This window comes from Centroberyx affinis, unplaced genomic scaffold (genome assembly GCF_046629955.1).
Source record: "Centroberyx affinis isolate AG114_WGS23_722 - 3 ecotype Tasmania unplaced genomic scaffold, CSIRO-AGI_Caff_v1 ptg001690l_1, whole genome shotgun sequence".
NCBI classification, from domain to species: domain Eukaryota; kingdom Metazoa; phylum Chordata; class Actinopteri; order Beryciformes; family Berycidae; genus Centroberyx; species Centroberyx affinis.
The window spans coordinates 61,237-87,920 of NW_027280108.1; the positions used below are offsets into that span (position 1 = coordinate 61,237).

At 40.6% G+C, this 26,684-nt stretch overlaps 1 protein-coding gene across 4 annotated transcripts; it reads left to right on the forward strand.

Annotated features, from left to right (window-relative positions):
* The first annotated feature begins 1,389 nt into the window (after positions 1–1,389).
* gpia (glucose-6-phosphate isomerase a) lies at positions 1,390–26,684 on the forward strand. 4 transcript variants are annotated; one of them, XM_071528584.1, is made up of 18 exons: positions 1,390–1,627; positions 4,305–4,395; positions 6,363–6,431; positions 8,351–8,470; positions 8,633–8,716; positions 10,528–10,674; positions 12,173–12,248; positions 12,967–13,007; positions 13,954–14,007; positions 15,525–15,585; positions 16,543–16,586; positions 17,762–17,914; positions 19,118–19,247; positions 20,134–20,210; positions 22,827–22,955; positions 24,548–24,623; positions 25,381–25,447; positions 26,206–26,684. In XM_071528584.1, the coding sequence occupies exons 1-18, from the start codon at positions 1,509–1,511 to the stop codon at positions 26,327–26,329; spliced, it is 1,662 nt and encodes a 553-aa protein (XP_071384685.1). In that variant the 5' UTR covers positions 1,390–1,508; the 3' UTR covers positions 26,330–26,684. The 4 variants fall into 4 exon arrangements, with proteins under 4 accessions (XP_071384685.1, XP_071384684.1, XP_071384686.1 ...); XM_071528583.1 differs by having other exon boundaries at positions 12,173–12,244; positions 12,963–13,007; XM_071528585.1 differs by having other exon boundaries at positions 12,173–12,244; positions 12,963–13,007; positions 22,854–22,955.

Below are 26,684 nucleotides of genomic sequence, written 5' to 3' on the forward strand. Positions count from 1 at the left end.
AAGGAGGGAGGGAGGGGGCTTATGTGCCTAGATTTTTAAAGGAAGCCCTTTAGTTCTTCATGTCAAGTTTGAACCGGTGTTGTATATGAATGCACACAACACTACAAGATGGTCCTGCTTGTCAGTCGCCACAAAATTAAAAAAAATAAATTAAAAAAAATGACAGAAGAAAAAACGGCTTCGATTGTTGATGCAATAACTGAAATGTGTGGTGGCGGATTGAGCATCAAGAGGTTCAGAGCAGGCAGGCCAAGGTCATGTTTTGTTTTCTCCTGGCTTCCTTTAACACTCTCTGGAGTCACAGCCACATGTTTTGTCTTTGAACCCAGCATGGCGTCCTCCTCTGTGGGCCTCAGTGGACTGGGGTTTTTATTAAGAGCAAACAATAAACAGTTGTTCGTTACTTTGCCTTGTGTTCGCTGTCATTTCTGTTGTGCTTCAGCCTCCAGCTCACTTTATGATAGATGTGAAAAGTAACTAAGTCAAATTATTATAGTTACTGTACTCAGTGATGGAAAGTACTCAATCCATTACTTAAGTAAAAGTAGCAATACCATTATGGAAAAATACTTAATTAAAATTATATGTTCTGCATTCAATAGTTTACTTCAGTAAAAGTATAGAAGTATTAGCAGTAAAATTAACTTATGGTATTCATTCTGAATAATGGTCCGTTTCAGAGAGTTAAATTATAGAAGCATTAACCTGTAAGAAATATTTTAATGTTGTTGGTCTAACTGCTCCATATACTGTTGGAGTTTAAACTAACAATGCAACATATTTTATGAGCTTATTGTATATTTTGCATGTAAAACCTTATTCTGCAAAGTAACCAATAACTACAGCCGTCAGATAAATGTAGTGCAGGAAAAAGTACAGTATTTCCCTCTGAAATGTGGAGGAAAAGTAAAAAGTCTCACAAAATGGTAATACTCAAGTAAAATGCCAGAACCTCAAAATTGTACTTAAAGCTGGGGTAGGCAACTTACTTTTTGTATTATTTGGCGAAAATTTCATAATACCTTGCCAAAAGAAGAGCTCAGTTTGAACTGAGAGAACTGGCTTTGAATTGAAAAAACTGAATTTGAACTTTTAAAAAGGTCAATAGTCGCATTCAATTTCATTATTCTGCCTTGTATTCATTTGTGCAAGAAAAAAGTAATTTTCTTTTTTAACTCGAGCGTTAAATATGAGCATGACAGGTTCAACTTCATGCAATTCAAATGCAGCCTCTATACTGGCACTAATCTCTTTCCATACTCAGCTCCCGGTGTGTCCGTGCAGGAGGAGGAGTGCAGCAGGAGGGAGTGGCGAGGCCTTCTGCTGCCATTGGTGCAGACTGCTCTAACCATCTCCCCTCTCCTCACTGCTCTGCACTCTTAACAGCACTGTACCAACCCATCCTGCCCTCTTCATCCACCCGGCTCACACTCAAACCAGTTTCCCCACCACAGCGACTGGAGTGTCATTTTGAAGGGGACCGCTGCCACTAACACCAGTTAACAACCATGGGACTAGCAAACGACCCGAACTACAAGAAACTGGAGCAATGGTACAAAGCCAATGCCGGGAGCCTCAACATGAGGGAGATGTTTGACGGCGACAAGGGCAGATTCAGCAAATTCAGGTTGGGAAGCAAACGTTTAATTATGATATTCATAACTGTATGAATCTTAAAGGTAAAAGAGGGGGTGTTGTAATAATTCGGGCAGGTGGGTGTGATGCTGACAGAGTTGCACACTTTTTGTACCGACGTGACAAGCATTACAACAGTCTGGTGTTCCCTATCCAGAGTAAAGTATGACTGCTTTGTAATTTACCTAACACAAACCTGCCAGCGCTATATACAGCTCTATTTACTTTACCGTGTCTTTCCCCACCGCACACAGCGCTAGCTATATACACTGCCTCTACTTGTTTGAGCTACAAGGTCATCCTTTCAAATCTCTACTTTTTTCCCCTCAATTTTCCAAGTGGAAACGATCCCAAAGTTACATTTATGAACTGGACTTATTTCACACCTTAATTCTTGGACCTACTTCCTGTAAATATGCAAAACAAGCTACAGGCCTCGTATCGATAGTGAATCAAATAAGCTAGCTTACACTAGCTGGCTTGCTAACGTGAGAAGGTCCATTATCGGACAGTTTTGCTAGCTCTGGTGCGATTTAAATCTTGCCGTCTACTTTCCTCTAGGCCCGTCAGTTTTGTCAGCGAACAAACCACCGATTAACAATGTCAAAGTAGTTATGAAACTGTATATATATCGTTAACTAGTTTATGTAACCTGCGTCTATTTTTCGTGATCGACGCTAAAAGATCCATATACCTGCCGAGTGGATATCCTAGATCCATTATCGGACACAGATGAGCGTGGTCGCAGTCATCGTTAAAAGCCTGGTATTATTTTCAGCTTTCTCCAGGTATCATTTCTCCTTTCTATATGTGGACAGCTTGGGAGTCTGTGCTTCAGCATTGCCCACATTACAACGTTAAAACCCCGAGAAGCACAACTGACTGCGACCACACACAGATCACACTAACTGAACTTAGTACTCCGAAATATGTGTGTATCCTTACAATAATGACACACGCATTAGTAAACCTGTGTACATACTGTGGACTGACGTTTGTGGAGGGGTCGTCGTCCAAAGTTTGCTGCAAAGGGGGAAAGAAGTACGTCAGACAGGGACTTGTCCGATAATGGACGCATATACAGTTACAGTAGTTATCCAGTATTGCTGTCTGTTGGCAAGAGCTCAGGACGCAAATCCGTTTGAATACATTTTGAACCGTTAGAGTACACAGTCATCAGCTCGCGCACTCACTAACTTTTCCAGAATGAGACGGTCCCGTTAGGCAGGTTTGTAATGAAGACGGTCTGCTCGGCTGCAGCAAAATGCGCTTCCTTGTTTCGGTCCGGTGTGGTTCACTCAGTGACTACGTGCGGGTTGGCACATCTCTAATAAAACGGGGGAAGAACTCAAATATTCAAGAAATACTCAGAGTTTTAATCAACAGCAATTAAATAATAATAACAATCACAATGTCGTTATTCCGCCGAGTAATATAGTTCTTAAAAAAACAGCTAACACTGTTACTAGGCGACACACCTCATAAGTCAGAGAATGATCGATGATTTTTGGTTAGCGCATTAATATTTATTACGTTAACTGTTATGAGGTTACAGGTGTGCTTTCATCGGTTTATATATTTATATTTCGGTATATATTTTTACAACCACTACCGTAGTGACTGAGCCAATCAGAAGTGAGGACGGGACTATCTGTTTTATAATAGTGAATCAAGGCTGTTCTCACGTTGTAAAGGAGGAGGCTCGGTCTGCCAGCAGCTTCATCACTGCAAAGGCTGCTGCTGCTGCGCCCATAGGAAAGCTGAAGGAGGATCCACCATGATACTCTGTGTACATCATTACCATGAATATCCACATAATCCTCATCTAAGACAGTGGTGCTCAAGCATGTGGCAGAGAGACTCAAAGTCTGCAGGTTTTCTTTCTCTGGTTGAAGTTGTGCTACTTGTTGAAAAGAGCTGGTACTGTGTTTGGTTGAATTGAAAACCTGCATACTCTGTTGCATGCTTGAAAACCACTGATCTATGAGATGCACAAGCCTGTGTATTTGGCATGGTTATATATCCTGGAAGACATTGTTTCATGTGGAAATAAACATTTATAATTTCACTTTTAGACAGTGGGTCCTGTGTCTTCTCAGTGACCGGCCAGATCAAAACCATTTATCTGTAATAGTAACAGAATTATCTGTAAATATGAAGTTATATCACAGATTGTTTTCTGCAACATTGAGCGTTGTGTTTAGGGCTTCAACTAACGATTATTTTCATTGTCGATTAATCTGTCGATTATTTTCTCGATTAATCGACTAGTTGTTTGGTCTATAAAAAGTCAGAAAATGGTGAAAAATGTGGATCAGTGTTTCCCAAAGCCCAAGATGACGTCCTCAAATGTCTTGTTTTGTCCACAACCCAAAGATATTCAGTTTACTGTCATAGAGGAGTAAAGAAACCAGAAAATATTCACATTTAAGAAGCTGGAATCAGAGAATTTTGACTTATTTTTCTTAAAAAATTACTCAAACTGATTAATCGATTATCAAAATAGTTGGCGATTAATTTAATAGTTGACAACTACTCAATTAATTGCAGTTGCAGCTCTACTTGTGTTAGCAGGAAGTGTTGCATTGTAATTACAAGTGGAAGGAGCCTGAATCACCTGTCTTTGTGTGCTAAATGTACCTACACTGCTCTTATTCTCTGTTGGACAGCACAACCCTGGAGACAGACGATGGAGAAATCCTGCTGGACTACTCCAAGAATCTCATCAACCAGGAAGTCATGGCCATGCTCCTCGCCATGGTAACCTGCACCTCCCGTTACGGTGTTTCCTCATGTCTTTTAGCCCTAGAAATAACAAACGCACACACACAGTGCTAGACGCAGAGCCGGCCCAGCACAGTGCTGAGGCTGTAGCTGTCGCCCCTAATCAGCCTTAAGCCTTTCTGCTCATAGTAAAACGGCTTGAGCGTCTCTTAAACCCTGCCTCTCCACGTGAACTGATGATTGTCATCCTGCCAGATGTTAATTGGCTGTGGCACTTGTAAACAATGCTGTCAGCGCTGCTAGTTTACTGCAGTGTCAGGGAAGTGTAGCTGTGGCTGTAGCTGAGTATAGGTCTGATGGGTTTACAGGACATTTGGTAATATATGCAGTGTATAATACAGAAAAACAGCTTTTTTTTTTTAACTTTCTCTTATTTCACCTAAAACAGTCCACCGAAACCTGTTTCTGAAAGTATTTGAGAAGTAGACCGTGCAGTTGCTGAATCTTGATTCATTTTAGATCTACACCGGCTCATTTAACAGTTTGTTCTCGAGGGGCGGGAGTTTCGAGGGGCGGCGAGTCACGTCGGACCCCCCTGATTTGCATAAAGTAGAGCAGACCTCAACTTTGTGCAAATGTAGAGCGGCCCGCGTGACGCACTGCTACGCAAACTCGCTGCTTCGCTACCAGAATGCATTGCACGGCCTCCTTGCATAGAAAATGAAGGGGAAGAGTGGAAATGACAGAACCTGTGAAAACGTACCATTAGCAGACCTTTACAAAGCTCCTACAGTGACTCTTCTGCACTGCCTTCTGTTTACGCACTTAGCAACGCAGTCTGAAAAGAAATCGTTTTGATAGGAAATATTGTTACCAAAGAACCGAAGAAAACATTAAATAGGGCAGCATCACCGCTCATTTCATCAGTTTAGCTATTTCAATAAGAAGTGGCAACATGACAAACAAGCAAGATGCACGGCTGGCTGGTTTTCCAACCGTCTAGCCGAGCCAAGAATCATATTCAGCCTTTGACATTAATTTAAAAAAAATGTCTGGCAAAAATTTGAATGGCTCATGAAATATAGGAATCAGACACAGTAGCTAGTGGATCAAAAAGTTAATTTCCCACCCTGGATAGAGACATCTGATCCTTTCTATTGGTAAATGTACATTTCACTCAGTTGGTATACTGCAAATGGGCCATTAATACAAAACGGTCACTGGTATGTGACTTGTTACCTAAACTGACATGAAACCTAACATGACACTTTTGCTTCATGATACACTATTTTGTCTCCAAACGAGGAGTTCCAGTCGACCCAGCTGACTGGCTTTTGGACATTTTAAGCTAATTTATCTCCACTGGCAACCTGCAGGACAGGAATCTAACTTGGCACCTGCAGGACAGGAATCTAACTTGGCACCGGCCACAGTGGCTGGCAGTTCATCAGATCAAATTCATCTCTGACACGTTTGCGATTCTACCATCTTTATTTTTTTTTACAAGAGGACAGAGACTGGTTGTATCCCTGCCAATAGTGTCTGGTGGTGTAGAGAAACTTGGACACAGCCAAAATTCACCAGCATTCAACTGAGTCAGTGAAATATCTTGACCTCTGACCTAGCTTAAGTTTAATTCTAGCGGGGGATTACAACACCTTATTTTAGTGAAAACAGGTATTTTAGCCCACAGTCACAGCGGAGCCAGAATAGTGGCATTGTTCTGCAGCATTGTGCTAACATCTGTGGGAATGTGGCAACGCAGCCAAAGCACGTTGTCACACAAAAAGACCGCAACTTCCTCCTCATACTGCAGGAAGGAAAGATTGCCAAAGAAAGAACAGTCCAAAGTGTTGTCACATACAGTACACTATTGTTGTAATCCACGCTCCTGTGTCAGGGCAGCAGGGTCAGGGCCAGATATGACTTATATAGTATAGAATAGTTATTCTGATTAATATTTCGCTCTGTTTGCACAAACTGTTCTTTCCTTCTGTTTGCAGGCCAAGTCGAGGGGAGTGGAGGAGGCCAGAGAGAAGATGTTCTCAGGAGAGAAGATCAACTTCACCGAGGTACTGATGGCTGCCTGGAAACACTTTCAACCACCTTAATAAGTTTCCTTGTCACATAAACGTAACATAACATTAACTTAATATTTCAGAGAGACATTGGAGAAAATCCACCTTCATCAGGCCTACAATATAAGAGTATTTGTAGATCAGATATTGTTACTAACAACACTATATATCTGAGAATATGTCATGGTCCATCAATTTGACTACACTGCCTTCCATTTACAATAGAGCAGTGGTTCTCAACGTGGGGTCCGGGGACCACCAGGGGTCCTTGAGGGAGTTCCAGGGGGTCCCCAGCAAATTGATTAATTGTTAAACTTCACCATTATTTCATTTACAAGAAGTTTACACAATTAGAGATCTAAATAATGAAGAAGAATGACTGTTTAGATCATAGTTTCTCTGTTATCTCTCTACATACAATACAGATAGTCATGGAATTCTGTACAAAATCATATCTAACAATAAAAATATTCTCAGATTTGGGTTTGAGAGACAAAATCGTATAAAATGGGGGTCCGGAGCTCAAATGTGGACTAAATTAGGGGTCCTTGATATGAAAAAGGTTGAGAATCACTGCAATAGAGGACTCGCCCTCCGGCGGCCATATTGGAGGTCATCAGCTCTCGGGCACTAACTAGCTCTAAACGTACAACTTGTCCATCTCAACAGAAGTGAATAGACAGTTAATTTCTACATGACTGATTTTATGGTTAGGTAACTGCTGGCCTGTTGTTTATACATCTGATTAGGTGCATTAGCTAACTTATGTATTAGCAGTTAGCGTTAGTAGTTGCATGTTCACATTAACATCAGTGTGTTTGCTGGCTAGTTAGCTAGCTAACAGTTTGTTCAGGTTAACTGAGCTGACTCTTCTCAAGCTACAACTCTTCATGTTTTGGAGTAGAGACTAGGGCTAAAGACAAGACAGTTTACTGTGTCACAGTAACCTACATTTGGAAACAAATCCACCTTATCACACTATTCACTTTTACTGAGAACGTTACTGAATGGATCTACAGCCACACCACAACAAGCTGCAGCAGCTGCTCTCTGCTTCTAGCTGCTTGTTATGTATTAAACCATTCCTTGTGCACAGCCAAGTCTCCACTGGACCTCCATGATGGAGCCAGACGTGCTTGGTAGGAAATTTGTGACACAACTGCAAAGCCTCTATAGTGCTCCTTCACATTTACATTTTAGGCATTCAGCTGAGACTCTTATCTGGAGTGACAATGGCTGCAGCAGTAGAATAAACTGAAATTCCAACATGGCAAACACACACACAGTGAGGCTGCAGGAGCTGAAGCCACAGCGGCCAGACAATAGATGCCCTCACAGTGACTGGGCATATTGGCTCTTCCAGCACACTGAGCGCTGACTCTGCCCTACTTAGTCATTCAGGGGAACCCTCCCCCTCCACACACACACACACACACAAACTGGTTGTGATGCAATGGTGTTGCGTAACAGCATCCTCCTCAGTGACACTGCAGTTTGTGCAGACTAATAATGACACAGAGAGGTAGAGTAGTAGATGTTATCATGAAGTGGTAAAATATGAATTTGCCTATGTTAGAGAAATAAAAAATAAAGTTATCTGCATTTTACCTGACAGTATTATGTGTGTGTGTGTGTGTGTGTGTGTGTGTGTGTGTGTGTGTGTGTGTGTGTGTGTGTGTGTGTGTGTGTGTGTGTGTGTGTGTGTGTGTGTGTGTGTGTGTGTGTGTGTGTGTGTGTGTGTGTGTGTGTGTGTGTGTGTGTGTGTGTGTGTGTGTGTGTGTGTGCGTGCGTGCGTGCGTGCGTGCGTGCGTGCGTGCGTGCGTGCGTGCGTGCGTGCGTGCGTGCGTGCGTGCGTGCGTGCGTGCGTGCGTGCGTGCGTGCGTGCGTGCGTGCGTGCGTGCGTGCGTGCATAGGGCCGTGCTGTGCTCCACATCGCCCTGCGTAACCGTTCAAACACACCCATCAATGTCAACGGCGATGACGTCATGCCAGAGGTGAACCGGGTGCTGGACAAGATGAAGGCCTTCTGTCATGTGAGTAGCGTGTGTGTGTATATTTGACTTACAGTTCTATATCATGTGGTTTCACAATATAAGTCCAGAACACCTGCCAACAGCAACCCCATCCAAACTCTCATGCTGTGTGTGTGTGTGTATACATAAACGTTGTGACCTTCTGCGTTCTGCTGTTTACAGAAAGTCCGCAGCGGCGAGTGGAAAGGCTTCAGCGGAAAATCCATCACCGATGTCGTCAACATCGGCATCGGAGGCTCTGACCTGGTGAGTGTCCCGCCGCCCAAACGCCTCGGGGCTTCTGCTCTCTTTTTCTGCTGCAGTCTGATGGTCCAGCCTGCAGGGTGAAACGGGTCTGGAAGTGGTTCTGATCGTGTCCGAGTCTTGAAAAGTTTGGGTGTTTGGACAAAAAAGTCTGGAAAAGTACAGGAAAAATACTGTTATTCAGTCCAGATATACTCTATATATGACTGCACTTTTTATGTAGTTATAGACTCCACTTACATTTGATGTATTGTGATATTTGTTGTGTAGAAAAATCTTCAGTTACAGACTAATATGGGCTTACTAATATTTTTTAAATGCACTAGTTAGTAGTAATAATATAGTTTTTATTTAATAGTGTTTAATAGTCACTAGCACTTTACAAAGGAGTAAACAATGACAGCAAGGTAAGGAATATAAAATTAAGGCAAGAAACAAAACTGAACCATAAAAGATAAGTCAAAAACAATAAAAGGTTATTACATGAAAGCAAATCTAGGAAAAAAAACGGAGATTAGCCAACCCAAACTCTTCAGCAGGTTGTTTCATCATCAGCATAAATCGTATTTAACACCAACCGAAATCTTCAAATCCGATCGAGATGAAGGTCTGGAAAAAGTCTGTAATTTCAGAATGGGAGAAAAATGTGTAGGAATCATGAGCCTTTACTGTAGCACCGAGCTTTATTTAGGTCTTGAGTCATCAGTCGAGTGAACAGAACTGTGATTCATGCGGCTGTAGGTTTTCCCCTGAGCTAAAATAACATGGAGCGCTGCATGGCTTCAGTAATGCAGCATGGGAGCTGTAAGCTGTGAGTCACAACAAATACAAGCAGATAAAGCCTGTATCTGGGGGAAGCAATGAAGATTTTATGATGCAATGGCCTGTGGGTTTTCTTTGCAATCTCATGCCAGGCATTTTGAAATGTGGTTCTGAATGAGCATATTAATTGGATTTAATTGTGAGTTTGTACATTTGCTTGTGAGTGATTAAGTAAATACAAGGAAGGAGATGTAGTATGATACAGCAATAAAGCCTGAGAAGGCATTCTGTGTTTATGGGTGCAGCTGTGATGCAACAGGTGCAAGGTTCACCCAATATAGGAAAATAGGAAACACAAGCCTCCTACTTGAAAACACCTTTCACAGCAGCTTTCAGGTGCTGCTTGGGGTTTTGGCAATGGGCCCCGACTTCTCTGACTTTCTGACTTCTGATGTCACCAACAAGGAAATACCTGTAGTCAAATATAAGGATTGATATACTCATTTCAAATAAAACCAACAAATTGAACAAATTTTATCACTTAAGTTATTTTGTGATCATGACTCTTAAAGGTACTCTTAAATCACCCACACAGTGTAATCAGTGTAATTTCTTAAATGCTGGTACACAGTGTTGAAGATATCCAAAAAAGAAAATCGAAACCAAATCCACTGGACTTAAAATTAAGAGCTAAAGACATTTCATCACGTCTTCAACTCTTCATTTTAAGTCCAGTGGATTTTGTTTCTGTTTTCTTTTTTGAACATCTCACTACCCGGATGACTGAAATGAATCCACACAGACACAGAATTGAAGATGCATCATCACTTCTAGTTTAGTCAAAATCAGACCAATAGTGTCTGTGATCACCTGAGATATCATGTTAATAAAGGTTATAAAAAATGTACACAGCAGCCAAAGTGACAGGATGATATTCTAACCAGGAAATGCTGAAGCTGTCAGAGGACTGCAGGAATACTATCTTCACCTCTGTAATATGTAGTATGGACAGAGACAGTATTATAACTCTCTGACTCTGTGTTAAACTGCAGGGCCCTCTGATGGTGACAGAGGCTCTGAAGCCGTACTCGGCCGGCGGACCCAACGTGTGGTTTGTCTCCAACATCGACGGCACTCACATGGCCAAGACCCTGGCCAAGCTCAACGCAGAGACCACCCTCTTCATCATCGCTTCCAAGGTGGGGATGAACACACACACACACACACACACACACAGGCAACCTTCTGTCTTTGGTGGATAAATCAATAAGAGTCTCCAATCACACAGGACGCTAACTTTTTCAGATGATAATATTTGAATGCCTCGGTTATTATATCTTTGGTCTTTTCTTGGTCTCAAACTTTCCCTGATGGCCACCATACTCGCTCTCTGATCGTGAGCCAATCAAATCAAAGCAAAACAATGGCTCTGTGTCAAACAGGCACCTGATTGGCTGCCTGTTGTACTCAAAGTGGTAATGTAGAAACTTCTGCAAACTTAACTAGTACAGTAACTAACTAGTGAAGAGTGCAAATTTTAAACAAACACACATTCTGTGCACAAAATAGCATTAAAAGTTAGTAGGATGATATATTTCTATGAAAAAAAGTATATTAATTATTTTGGCCAGTGAAAAATTGAAGCCAGTGAAGCAGTTTTTTTTGTTTACCATCCCTTGGTCAGGTGAGACAAGAAGTTCATTTCGGACACTGCTTATTGACATGGTTACCAAAAGCCCACATAACTCAGATTTTTTAAATATTTTTTTGTACTTGGATTGATAGTTCACATGGTCATTTGTGTTGAGTGAGTTTAATGACCAATGGGTCGTTGAAACCTGTTAAAATCCCATTTTATAATTTGAAAAATGAATGAGAAATGACGTATTCTTTTCTTCAGTCCTGAAAAATATAATTATTGCAGATATGTGTTTTTTGTCTGACAGCAGCAATATCCAGCTTAGTGCTATAAATCAGGGTTCCTATGCAGGTCTGGAAAAGTATTAAAAATGAATTTGATCATTTCCAGGTCTTGAATAGTTTGCGGATTTGAAAAAATGTCTGGAAAATGTTGTGGTTCAGGTCCGATACACACATAATTCTAGCTTTTATGTTGTTGTAGAGCCACTTTGAGTCCACAGTTTTTGTTGATGTGAAGAATAATGTTCAGATAGAGGGACGCTCTTATTACCCAGCCGCTGTCAGCATGCATTATATCAAATACCCACCAAAATCAAATTCAGTCAAGAACATAGGGTCTGGGAAAAATATAGAATTTTAAAATGGAAACCGTGTAGGAACCCTGCCAATCATCTCACATGTTCTGATATTTGTCGCTGTGAAGAACAATCTTCATCTATACAGTGATATGACCTAGTTAGCAGGGGCAAGATGTCTATCTGCGTAAATCATATTGAACACCAGACAAAATCTTCAAATCAACAAATCAAGCTCTGGAAAAAGTATGGAATTTCTTAATTGAAAATGTGTAGGAACCCTGTATAAATGCAGTAAATGTGTGAGTTAATCTGTGGAACGAATGTTAAGGTTGCAGACTGTTTTTTTTTTTTTGTTTTTTTTTTGAGCATCAGCAGCACACAGCAGTCTGTTCCAGTTCACTGAGGACTGTGGCTCTGCTTGTGCCTCAGACTCTCAGCTTTGCCTCTGGACTCATGTTGTGCTGTCTGACCTTTTCAGACGTTCACCACCCAGGAGACCATCACCAACGCAGAGTCTGCCAAGGACTGGTTCCTCCAGACAGCCAATGACGTGAGTGGATTTGTACCCCGGCAGCCGATAGGGCGACAGTGTTTTGCCCACAGCCAGTGACGGAAAGCAGTTGTTCTGTTTTCAGCTAATTAGAGTGTGCAGTGGAACGATTGCAAAACAAATGAATAGGTTACTCTTAATGCATGCTATAAATGTATTAGCAGAGATTTGTTTTCCATCTCATCTGAAGGGTGTCATTACTGTCCAAACTGCCTGCCTCTTTTTGGTTTATAAAGCAAAGCTTATAGCGCTAAATGAAAGGAGAGATTTTTTTCTTCTGAATGTGTCTTTCATCTTGTGTAAAATATCAAAGTTAAAATAATTTCTTCCATGAAAAAGCCTCAAAGTTTTTTTTCCCCAGACACATTTTATATAAGATCATGATACATTTACCACAGCACAGGATCCAATGTAACTATCCCTTGTGAAATTAATAGAAACCAGGCTTGAGTATTAGAGGAGGTTATCAAGTAAAACAAAAACAGATTATGGTACGTTTTAAAGGATAGCAGGTAACTTAACTCCTCGGTTGACAAATGAAGCACTTACAGACAGGATCCTCTATATTTTAGTGATGTTTGAAAATGGATATATATAACATTTTGGCATAGACTGTTTTCTAAACCCCTGCTGAAGGGCAGGGCAAGCTGTCTGTGAGACAAGTGTCACATCGTGTTTCCGTCAACCTCATGTTTCCTCCTCTCCCTCGGCTCCACAGCAAGCTGCCGTCGCCAAGCATTTCGTGGCGCTGTCCACCAATGCAGTAAGTGACCTTTCAATCCACATTCACATCAACTTAACCAGATAACAAGCAAGTAGTAAACATGTTGTCCCCCACCAGTGATGTAGTTCCACCCTTGGGTCAGTCAGTGATTCCTGAGTGTACTTCAAATATGAGTGAAATTGTGTAAGCATTTTCGTATGGGGCAATGGAAGGACAGATTGACCATATATTTCTGTTGCCTACTCTCCTCAGAATTAGGCTTACAAGTTTTATCTTGAAATGTAGTAACTGTAATTGTCCTGTTTTTACTCAATACAGTACAAAATATAAGAACTACAATACGCAATAAATACAATCCGTACATTACACAATGTACACTACAATACAATTTATAATACAATATAACATACAACACCAGGAGCGTGAGTGTTATGAATAATATAAATGCTAAATGATAAGTGATATATGGTATTGCACAGTAGGTAAGTGGTAATATGATATAAGTAGTCAACACTGAGGCACAGTGGTAGTGCAGTGATGATGCAATAACAGTACAACAGTCCAACAACTGGACAATAACTACAGTGTCTTGTGGTTAGAGGTTTGCCCAAAAATTCTCCATTGACTCTCACTTCAACACATCAACCCAGTCTGATGTCTCCAAGTGTGTAGCGTGTGTAGACTATTATGTTACCTATGATAACTTTAACTGTATGACCTGCTTTACCACTGAGTCCCCATTCATTGTCCCCCACATTGTGTGATAACTTTAACTGTATGACCTGCTTTACCATTGAGTCCCCATTCATTGTCAGTGCCGCCCCCTAGCGGCACAAAGTCAACGTTACAGTGTGACTAACAAACTAACGAACGAACAAACTAACTAATGGAGGGAGACCGATCCATAGCTTGTTTCCTTTGGTGGGGGACAATGAATGTGATCCTGATGGATGATGCTCCTTCTCACCTCCTCTCTCCTCTCCAGCCCAAAGTCAAGGCCTTCGGCATCGACACGGACAACATGTTCGAGTTCTGGGATGTAAGTTTTTACATGTGATGTGCGTTCTACTACTACTGCTACTGAGTTCACTGTGTCCATGTAAAATGCCTAACATGCTGTGATGCACATGTTTATGACAAATGGGCTGAATGAAACTGATCTGTAATGTTATGGCCTGCATAATCCACTAATGTAGCCCATTTACAATGTGGGCGTGGCTTTGGAAAGGCACTGAAGGGAGACTAAAGCAGCATGCATGGAACCAGACCTGGCTCAAATCATATATGGAAATAATTCTTAGCATTTGTTGGAAAATGCTTGGAGCATGGATGTAGCCAGATAGGTGGTGTTCAGGTTCAACCCCCCCAAAATCCATACAGTCTGTTATGTCTATATTAAAATTGTAATAGCGTCAGAGGGGAACATCATAGCAATAAGCCGTGAATGGCAAATTAAAGCTTTGAGCTCGAGACTTTGAGCTTTCCACTGAGGGGTCAGAGGTGTCTGTCGGCCAATCAGAGGCAGCATACAGCGAGCTGGGAGGGACCTAAAAGTTTCTAGCCTTTGAGGACAGCCTGTCGCTCTTTGGTGTCACGACTGATCAGTCACACATGGCTGTCAGACAAATACTGCCAGCCTGCCAGCCAACGGGAAAGAGGATGCTCTGAGTTAGAGAAGTGCATCAATCACAGACAGCAGTAAAGAGAACAAAACATTCAATGAAGGAAGCTTTAGAAACAATTTAAGGAAGTGAAGACAGCGGTGTTTGTGTAAATAAATGAAACAGGATTTCAGTAGTTGCTTCTTTGTTTCTTCCTCATCTATGGTATTATAGTACAATAATAATAATATTAATAAAATAGTATTATAGCACCAATGCAGTGCATAACAAGACATTCAGTGTCATTGTAACAAAGCCCAGGTAGTTCTGAATTCAGGATAATCAACACTTGACAAACAAGTCCAACATGAGATGATAAATGTGAATATTGATTGTCTGCTAAAAGCACCCAGGGACAGAAGCTTAATAAATTTCTGTAGCTCAATGGAGAAAGGTTTAATATTACTTATTAATAATGCATTAATGACTAGCCATGGGTCATTTGAATGTTTAATGCATTGCCATTAAATATTACCCCCTCTAATTAATGAATTAATGTTTCTGGCTGTGTGAGATTTACCACATCAGATGGTGTCAATAGTAAGTTGTCAGTCACATAAAAGTAGACTCAGTTGAGTTTCAAATATTTTCCTGTGAATGTCTAAACATTCTTCTGTCCTGTATGATAAACCCCACCCGCCTGGCACATACGTAGACTAAAACAAACCACAGAAAAGTGTTTGTAAATGCCATTTGAGCCAGGTCTGCATGAAACCCTTTAATTTACCGACTACACAAAGGTTTTTACTTCAGTTTAACCATTTAAATGCCTCATGCGTATTATGCTAACGCTGTTCCTCTCCAGAAACTGTTGTGATGTTTTTGTTGAAATGAGGCTTTGCCCGTGCTCTGATTGGTCAAGTGACTCTGTGATGTCATGTCTGCTTGTCCTCAGTGGGTTGGAGGCCGTTACTCACTGTGGTCAGCCATTGGTCTGTCCATTGCACTGCACATAGGTATGTCTGCTGGGGAAGGTCATAACCTGTACTGTAGCAGGGCTGGGTATCGATGAGGAGTATTGATCGATGACTATCAGCACTGTACCAATATCTACTGTAAGATTCGAACAGTATCGAAAAGCTTCAAAGTTCTTATCAGATCCCTAATTTTCTACCAATCTTTGTTTATATTTTTACTAAAATACATTGAGCATGGTTTGTTTTTATTTACAAAAGCAAATGGCATGGACAGCATGTAACAGAAAACGATTTTCTGTGTTGTATTATAATGAAATATACTTACATTTAATATAGGGAAGTTCTGAAAAAGTTATTGTTGTGGAACTGGTATTGGATCCGGTGTAGGTGTTGAAATATTTCCAACGATATCCAGCCTTAGCTTTAGCCATGGAGGAAGAAAATGTATCGTATCAAATTTTTAGTTATTGTCTAAATTACTTTTTTTAAATGTCAAAATGCGTCTCACACACACACACACACACACACACACACACTCTCACACACACATTCACTTCACCTATGACACCAAAGGGCATAAAACAAGAGAAGTAAATAAGTATTTTACTTGTTTTATGCCCTGTAGTTTTCTACCATTGTGTGTCTTATATATGTGTGCATATGTATGTGTTATATTGTGTTATATATTTATTTATTTATGTATTTATTTATTTATTTATTTATTATAATTTGTGTCTTTGCTTGTCATCTGTTTTTTTCAGGTGAGATCTTGTCATAAGCCCCTTGGGTTTTTATCTCACCTGAATAAATTTGTACTTTTTGTGTTTTCTGTTTTTTTTTTTTTATCTTTTTATCTCTATCTGCCTTTTTTTTTTTTATCTATCAGTGTTTTTTTAGCACTTCTTTTCTGTGTTTTATCACTGTGCAAAGAACCTGAACTAGTCACCATCTATAATCCTCCAGTCACCTCTGTATGTTTTCTCCTCTGTGTTTTAGGTTTTGACAACTTCGAGCAGCTTCTTGCCGGAGCACACTGGATGGTAAGAAAACATTTTCTCACCCTCTGCCTTCCGTTTATCTCATCTATCTGCTGCTGTGCCGCTGCCAACTCCGGGCAAGTCGCTTCATGCTTCTGCCAGAGAGTATGAAAGTGAATTTCAGTGAACAAACACAAACTATTTGAGAGCAGTTAATGGGACAAGGTTGAAATCAACCTTTGAATACAAGCTTAATACAAGAGAAATAGGTTTACACATCACAAATGTATTCCTCCATATTCAGATTGTACTCCCTGCTCCTCTTTTATAACAGCACTAACTACTTGTGTGTTTTTAGCTAGTATAAATCAGTCTGTCGGTTGCAAAAATTTCAAACTTTAGGTTTAGCTCTGTTGGTAACAGGTTTGCCACAACAGGGATCCCAGGTTCAAGGCCAGTGTTCACAAAATGCATTTGTGATCTGGTATTTAACTCTGTGTGTGTGTGTGTGTGTGTGTGTGTGTGTGTGTGTGTGTGTGTGTGTCGGAGTGACAGCAGCCATGTTCTCACTGTTTTTGGGTCTGTGAAGTGTGGAAATGCAATATTTTGACTTGTGGGTGTATCTATACACAATAAAGAAATGGAAATTTATTTATTTATTGTGCCAAAATTTCAGTTTCCGGATTGAAACAAATGAATGGATGATGATACCCACTCACTGTAAACTCACTATAGAGTACCATAGATGCCAAGTCCCTATAGTAATACTGTAGGAATATTAGTCATTTCTCGCGCTGTGTTTTATGCTATTATATTTTAGCCTGCCTGTTTTTCTCTGGGTTGGTTTGCTCTGTGGTCTCTGGTTTGTTATCTGTCTTTTTGGCTCAGTGACTATAAATGAACATCTAGCCTAAAGTAACCTGTTTATTGTGCCAGGAGTTCAGTTTCATTTTGATTGAAGCCAAACACTGAAACAAAACATGACCGCCAACCTTCTGAAAGCACTAAGCTTGTCGCAGTTAATCACAAATTACATGCTTGTTAAAGGTCAAAGGTCATGGCTAGTGTTCAGATTTCATAACAACAAAAATGACACCTTTAAATGCCACTAAATGATATACAGTTCACCTCTGTCCAACAATACTGCCACTATTCACACAGCTGCTGCTCTCTGGCTCCAGACCTGTAAGGCCTTTTTTGTGTTAAAAGGATTACCCAGAGTTCCTTTCTCTCACCAGGACAACCACTTCCGCAGCGCTCCTCTGGACCAGAACGTGCCGGTCCTGCTGGCGGTTCTGGGCGTCTGGTACATCAACTTCTTCCAGGCTGAGACCCACGCCATGCTGCCCTATGACCAGTACATGCACCGCTTCGCTGCATACTTCCAACAGGTTGGTCTGGTAGAGGGGCGGGGGGGGGCACCATATGTTGGGAGGAGGGGGGGCAGGAACAGGAACAGGCGTGTGGTCGGCTCCAGAAAACAGAATGAGACGGAGAGGCTGGAGACTAGGGCTGGGTGATACACGAAAAATTTACCAAAACCGACACTGGCTCTCTCTCACCAACCAAATTTCTACAAGTCTGTTTGTTCAGTAAATACTTTGTCAAGTAGCCAACTTTGCTTTGGTTTAATTTGTGTTGCTTCAGATAAACTGAGAGTCGCACTTTAAAGTACCAGAGCGAGTGTAGAATCAGCCAGACAAAGGAGTAAAGTGGTTTTATACACATATACTGTAGATCAGTGGTTCTCAACGTGGGGTCTGGGGACCACCAGGGGTCCTTGAGGGGGTTCCAGGGGGTCCCCAGCAAATTGATGAATTATTAAACTTCACCATTATTTCATTTACAAGAAGTTAACACAATTAGAGAGTGTAGAAGAATGACTGTTTTGATCATAGTTTCTCTGTTATCTCTCTACCTACAAGACAGACAGTCATGGAATTCTGGACAAAATCATATCTAGGAATAAAAATATTCTCAGATTTGGGTCTGAGAGACAAAATCTCATCAAATGGGGGTCCATGGCCCTAATGTGAACTAAATTAGGGGTCCTTGATATGACAAAGGTTGAGAATCACTGCTGTAGATATGCACATCATATAGATTATATACTAGGTCATATACAGTAAATACTTTATATACATTGTTTACTACATCATATGCGTACTATACATCATATACTAGATCATATACACCATATACCATACTACACACTGACACCTGTGGGGAAGTCTAGGGGTTAGAAGTTTAGAGTCTTCAGTTCACCTGACCTGCATGTCTTTGGACAGGTCATCATACGGTCTGATGTAAATATAGCTGTTATCATCATAATTGTTAATGGTGCTGTTGTTGGTGGTTGAAATTGAATTGAATTGACATTTTTTATTGACAATATAAAAATATATGACATCTATACATAAATAATATATGCACAGCCTCACCAGGAGGCATCATATCTTTGTGCATTATTTGTCAAAAGGATAAAACATAATAAAGCCCAAGAGCTTATTTCCATTGTGGTCCTTATCGCTGTTGTTATTGTTAATATCATTATTATTATTATCAATATGGTGACATGTCCGTGCTGTCCACAGGGTGACATGGAGTCCAATGGGAAGTACATCACTAAAGATGGCGCCCGTGTCAGCTACCACACCGGGCCGATCGTCTGGGGCGAACCCGGGACCAACGGACAGCACGCCTTCTACCAGCTCATCCACCAAGGTACTGCACCAGTCTGCACATTACACCAGAGGGATGGAGAAACTCATCCAGTAGACGTTTTATGCTGCCATCAAGGCTCTGTACCAAACACCTGTTGCCTGTGTGCAGGTTAAGGAATTTGAAAACGACAAAACAATATTATTTTCAATTTATGTAAATGATTTAGCCCTTCAAGTCAAATCTACTAAACTGGGGGTTAAAGTGGCTGATTTGACTGTTGGAATTGTATTTTATCCAGGGTTCCTACACAGATCTGGAAAGTCTGGTATTAAAGTATTAAAAATGAATTTGATCATTTCCAGGTCTTGAATAGTTTGGGAATTTGAAAAAATGTCTGGAAAAGTATGGAAAATGTTGCGGTTCAGGTCCGATACACACATAATTCTAGCTTTTATGTTGTTGTAGAGCCACTTTGCGTCCACAGTTTTTGTTGATGTGAAGAATAATGTTCAGATAGAGGGACGCTCTTATTACCCAGCCGCTGTCAGCATGCATTATATCAAATACCCACCAAAATCAAATCCAGTCAGGAACATAGGGTCTGGGAAAAATATGGAATTTTAAAATGGAAACCGTGTAGGAACCCTGCCAATCATCTCACATGTTCTGATATTTGTCGCTGTGAAGAACAATCCTCATCTATACAGTGATATGACCTAGTTAGCAGGGGCAAGATGTCTATCTGTGTAAATCATATTGAACACCAGACAAAACCTTCAAAACAAATCAAGGTCTGTAAAAAGTATGGACATTTTTTAATTGAAAATGTGTAGGAACCCTGTGTATCTGGATGGTATAATTTTACTAGCTGAGTGTGAGGGAAAACCTGCAGAATATACTGATGAATAAAGTGAAGAGTGACCTGACATGTCCTCGCCTCCTGCAGGCACCAGAATGATTCCGGCTGACTTCCTCATTCCTGCCCAGTCACAGCATCCAATCAGGGACAACCTCCACCACAAGGTAACGCCCACTGTGCCGCTCTGCCACCATCTCTGACGCAATAACACTTCTCTTTAGTCTCAGACCAACACTCTGTAGTCTGTAGCTTGTGTCCACCCCCATAGACCATGTTTCTCCTGCAAAATAATGCTTAATGGGTAAAACATGGGACTAGTCCAGGGTTCGATTCACGCCGGGGTTCACACTGGAAATCCATGCACTTTGTTTCGTTTTGTTTCGTTTCTTTATTTGTCAGATACAATATATAATTTGCAAGTGAATGTGAAGGAGAATTGCCTAAAAACCCTCAAGGGGCTTGAAAAGTGGCATTCTCCAGGCAGCATATTACAAAAAATAATTACAGTAATGTAAAATACACAATTTGAATGTATCTATAAATAAGTTTAGACATAGTAAAAAACAGAGACATAGTTTAGCATAGTACTTGACAACAATGCGTCCCATAACACCCATCTACTACACAAGTATAAAGAATCAGTCATAGTCATAAGACACACACACACACACACACACACACACACACACACACACACACACCAAGAATACTCATTCATAATACATGCAAGTATACACAAATACTATCATTAACAGACTAGACACTCATGTGATATGGCTTAGAGTTTTCATAAGACAAGAAAGATAAAGAAGAATATACACACTAATCATGTTATGACAAGGAAAATATTGGTTGGACCCAGCTTATATAGGCAGCCCATATGGAAAATATTGGTTAGTTAGGAGAAGTGATCTCAGGGCTGTTCTCAAATGTCTGTTTCTCAAATGAATGTGTAAAAACCCTGGTAGCTCTCAGTTCCAATGTAATCTCCTATAATCTCTTCTATATCAACAGGGGAAAAATATGTCTCTCTTCATATTGTCACTGTCAGATGGAAACCTGGTATTTCCCCACAAATGAACTTTACAGGAACTGAGGAAAACAGCCTTTCTTTCACTTTGACCACTGTGGATTTCAGAGTGTGTCCAATTGGTTTTCAAAGGGTTTCATAACATAGAGGACCGTGTTGTCCTTCAACTGAAGTTTATTTGTTTATTTGTTTATTAGGATCCCCATTAGCTCACGCCGTGACGTCAGCTAGTCTTCCTGGGGTCCGACACAGAACACACACATTTTAACAAACAATTATATACGTTCAGACAACACATTACTTACAAAGATCCATCATCAAATCATTAGACACTACAAAAACAAAAAGGAAAAAAAAAAAAAAGTTAAAACATGAAAATCAGCAAAATGTACCTACCTGCTGCATTTATCAACTACTGGCACCTGGTTTCTCTGTTCATGCAGTGTGTTCAGCATATGAGCTCATAGCTTCCGTTGGCAAATATTTCTATAGTCTTATTCAAATCAGATTTTTTTTACTGTAATGTAATCTTTATAACCTGTATTGGATAAAGGATCTCTGATTTCTCGGATATAAAACATCACGCACATACAACCAAAAGTGTAGATAATTACACTTTTGGTTGTCTGTGCGTGCTGCACTGTCAAACAAGCATTATTTTCAAAAACTCCAACAACAATTTTCCTTTGCAGGAGCAAATGCTCATCAGTGTCAAGCCTTAGATGGCCAGAATAAAAACGGAAGTTGCATGATTTTCTTCACTCTGGTACTTTGTATTACTCAAAAAACATTGCAACACATGTTCAGTGATGTTTTTATTTTGAAAGGAAGGTAGAAGTAGTATATTTTATTCTGGCCGGTTTGACACTGGCTTCCACAGTGTTCTTTTGATGGTTTATGCTTTTGCACCGAGATGAAACATCTGCACTACAGCCTCCAGTAGGCTGTTTGAGCTTGTAGTGTACATGACAATCTGTTAGTCGAAAACACATCAAATAACAGTAATGTCACTTTGGACTGAATTATTATTTTACGTTGCTGAAAAACAGAAGGTAAATTGCTCTGGATGTTTTATTTTCCGTTCTTTCCCCAAGTTACACTAATCCAGTCTGAATCGAACTTAAAGCTGTTCCAAAGTCTTGTCTTTATTTGTTTGTTTATTTAAGGATCCCCAGTAGCTGATGCCCCACACCTGACATTCTGTACATAACACATTACATGATAAACATTAAATTACATTAATATACACTAAATTACATCAATATACATTCATATAAAAAAAAAATGCAAAAAATACATTAATATACAATTCAACGCCAGTCAACACTGAAACGTACATGTAGGTGGAATACTAATTAAAAATCAATATATAGATAATATTTAAAAAAAAAAAAAAAAAAGAGAATAATACAACCCATATGAAGCGCAACACGAATATTGAAAACTGGTACAGAGTTTTACCTCCTACTATTCAGTCTGTCATCTGCATGCCAATAAATGCCTCTTCATAATCTTTCTGAAGGATGATTTATTTTTTATTAGGTGGATATTAAAAGGTAAATTATTCCAGTGTGTTATGGCTCTGTAAATGACAGTTTTTTTTCAACGAGTTAGTCCTTAGGCTGGGTACCACAATATGACCGTTACCAGCAAATCTGGTGTTGTGGTTATGCCTATACTTTCATCCCAGCCTATTCAGACAAAACCTAACCTGTTTCCTGGAGGCTGATGTGACTCTTTGTGTTTCCAGATCCTGGTGGCCAACTTCCTGGCCCAGACAGAAGCCCTGATGAAGGGCAAAACCTCAGACGAGGCTCGCAAGGAGCTGGAGGCCGGCGGCCTGGGAGGGCCGGCGCTGGAGAAGCTGCTGCCTCACAAAGTAAGACGACGAATAACCGCTCCGAACTTTCTGTGATAACCATGATGTATTTCACAAGGAAGGTCTGTGGATCTAAGAATACTGAAGTGTCTGGTCACATTTGACATTTTACTTTTTACGCATTTAGCTGATGCTCTTATCCAGAGCAACGTACTATAAGTGCAACAGTAGAAAAAGCTTCAGTTCCTAGATCAGCATCATTACAGGCAACCAGTAGTAAAGAGTTCAAAGGTCAGAGCCACTTAACACTTTATCTGTTCTTGTGTAAGCATTTATATTTTAGTTTATTTTTAGACAAACTGCCCTTTGGGGATAATAAAGACTCTACTCATCTCTACTCATCTGACCCAGTGTAGTGTTGGATGTTTAGGAAGCAAATATGTTTTTTGTATTTATCAAGCCAGTAAGAAGAGAGAGAGAGAGATTGATTCATTTTTTTTAATTTAACCACTATTTATCCATGGAAGGTATGCTTTTTCTGCATTGCTCAGCTTCACCTTCTTACAGTTGCACACATTCACACTGGGAGCTGCTCAGTGACACACTGTAGTCTGCTGCTGTTGGATGCCGAGCGGCTCTACTGAAGCAGCTGGTGGTTAAGGCCACCTTTATGTATTTACTGAAGAACTGGGAGTGTTTTCATTCACTTTTGTCCCACACACCACACTGTCTCTAACCACAGACCGTCCCCTTAGGTTAAACTCATTATAAAGTGTCAGAGATTTCCCACACTTCATCTAACACCACTTCATCACCAGAGCTTTGTCTTGTATTTGAATGAATGATTGATTGATTGATGTGTTTATTTGACTGTTCTGCACCATTTATGGTGCCCAGCCCATATGGGCTTACAAGACACTAGACAGCAACAACAGCCAGGATGGCCACATGACAAATCATAATATACAGTTCCACAAATTCAAAAGGAAAACATTTCAAAAACATTCAATTTCCATGACAGAAATGTCCTATTATGTTGGACACAGTGTTCTCTGTCTTAGTTGCCATGCATTTTCTATAAATCTTGCTAAGACAAAAATCTCCTCATTAAAGAGCCAACTCAACATATCACCTTCAGACAACCAAAACAAATCAGGGTTCTTCAACTGAATTTTTTCAAATAGATGATTCCTCAAATCACTGTACATGGGGCAGTGAAACACAAAATGAAATTCATCCTCAACAACACCAAGATCACAAAAAACACATAAACGCAGCTCTTCAGGAATACCTTTATATCTGCCTACCTCAGTTGCCAGTGGTAAGCACATAAGGACCTCTGCCCTCTCTTTAAATTAAATGTTATATAAGGTTCTGTGAAGTAATCTTCTTTAATTTGAACGTAGTTTCTGAGCTTTGGCTTCTTCCAAATCTCCTGCTTCCATTGTTCCTTATGGATCTTTAGCAGTTTTTGTTTGACTATATTTATATTACACTGCAAATTGTTCCTGGAGATTATATGTAAATCAGAAAGAGAAAATATTGCAGAAACCTCTCTTGACCAAGGATAACCCTAACCCTTGTAAATGTTGCGTACAGCTGAAACGTTTAGATTTTAAACACTCTTATTTCTTCTCCCTCTCCGTTGTAAGGTATTCGAAGGGAACAAACCAAGCAACTCCATTGTTTTCAAGAAGCTGACTCCGTTCATGCTGGGAGCTCTGGTTGGTAAGTAGTGGGCATCCAGTCATGAGCCGGGCAGGGAGGAGGAGCCAGAGCAAAGTATTCATGATGTAGGAAGAAAGTCTCCAGACCAGCATTGCTTTGGGATCAACTTTAAAATCTGAAAACAAACTACAGGAAATTACACCAAACGCAAGGGTTTATGGGTATAAGGAGACAGATGTTGACATCTGATAGCCAGCAGTTCCTCATGCTTGGAAAACCGGGCAGACCAAAATGAACTGAGGAGAAACCACAGTCTGGAATGATATTAGCTCATATTCAGTTATTTCTTCATGTGTTCTTAACTGGTTTGAACACCAGAGAAGAAGAGACAGACAAGTCCATCAAGCTTGACTAAAGTTACAGAGACTGGAATCAGATTTGTTCAGACTCCCCCGCAGGTAAAATCTCTAACCTGGCAGAATGACAGGTCACCAAAACCAATAAACGAGCTGCTTATGAGTCATGTGACTATTGTTTACAAGCCGTGGTTTGCTTTTAATTGAACAGTGTGAACCTCAACAAGCCAAATATAAAAATACAGCAAAGTCAAGAACACTCTGGTTCAGACCAAAGAAAACAAACTTTAGCTGAGATCACACCCTAAATTAAAAAACAAACAAACAAAAAAAAAAAAGGTTCAACGCTAATAATGGTGACAATCAAGACATTGAATTGCCCTGAGAATGTGGCATTGTAATGTAGCTCTGTGTATAATCTGTCCACTCTGATGGGATTTCTCCTGCTTTCTTTTTTCCAGCCATGTATGAGCACAAGATTTTTGTGCAGGGCGTCATGTGGGACATCAACAGCTACGACCAGTGGGGGTAAGTGGCTCAGCTTCACCTATAAAAACCTCTAGAAATGACAAAATGAGAATTTCCAGTATTGCCTGCCAGAGACTTGACTTGATAACATGAAAAGCAAACTTGAGACCTGACTCGACTTGGGTTCTGGTGACTCGGGACTTGACTTTGACGACTTGAAAAGGTTTCTAAAGTCTTTAATAGACTTATTAAATTGATACTGGACTCTTGATTTTTTCTGACTTGATTTGGTGTTCTACATTTAGAGTGGACATTAATGTCAAGGGGTGCATCCCAAGTCTCTTATTTGATATTTCCTCGATCCTCGCTTGAACCGGAAGTCGTTCTGGTCTTCCATTTTGAAGGTCGTCCCAAAGCTCTTATTTCTGCTCCGAGGAGCGAGGAGGGATCTCTGAGGAGCTATGAGCGAGGAGACAGGAGAGCAGCCTTCCCGGAAGACTTTCAGCTGAACGCCATGACGTTAATTACGTCATGACGTCGCTTCACATGACGCTTCAGAGGAAAGGACATCTCATTTCTCTAAAAACATATTTCCTCGTTTCCTCTCTCCTCGCATGGTTTCCGCAAAGTGAGGGAAACATGGATGCAATTTAAGAGACTTGGGATGCACCCATGGACTTGACTTGGTAATCTACATTTTGACTTGGAACATGCCTTGAGACCTGTGCCTCAAGACTTGAGACTGACTTGGGACTTGAGCAAACTTGGTCACACCTCTGCTTTACAATATTAATATTCCCTGTCCCCCCCCCCCACAGTGTTGAACTGGGAAAGCAGCTGGCAAAGAAGATCGAGCCGGAGCTGAAGGACGACTCCCAGGTCGACTCCCACGACTCCTCCACCAACGGGCTCATCAGCTTCCTGAAGAAGAACTTCGCCTAAATCCTCTTCCCCCTCGCCCGCCGTGACCCTCGATCTGAAACCCCATTGGCTGAACTATCTCACTATGTAGTCCTCTCATTGGCTGAATTATTCCACGGTTGCGTATTACCCCGGGCACCGCCGCCTTCTGACCCATCGGAACGAGCACTTTATGTTTGTGATCACCAGTCTAATTTGAGTGTTAACGTGAATCGTGAGACTTGACTGTATATGTAGATGTGTATAACCTGGAAAGGGAATAATCAGTTGCTTTTTGGGAGGGGGAGGAACAATCTCCCACTAAAATGTGCAGATATTACTGTAGGTGACAAAGTGCCCCACACTTAATACAATAAATGTCCTATTTGTCACTTTA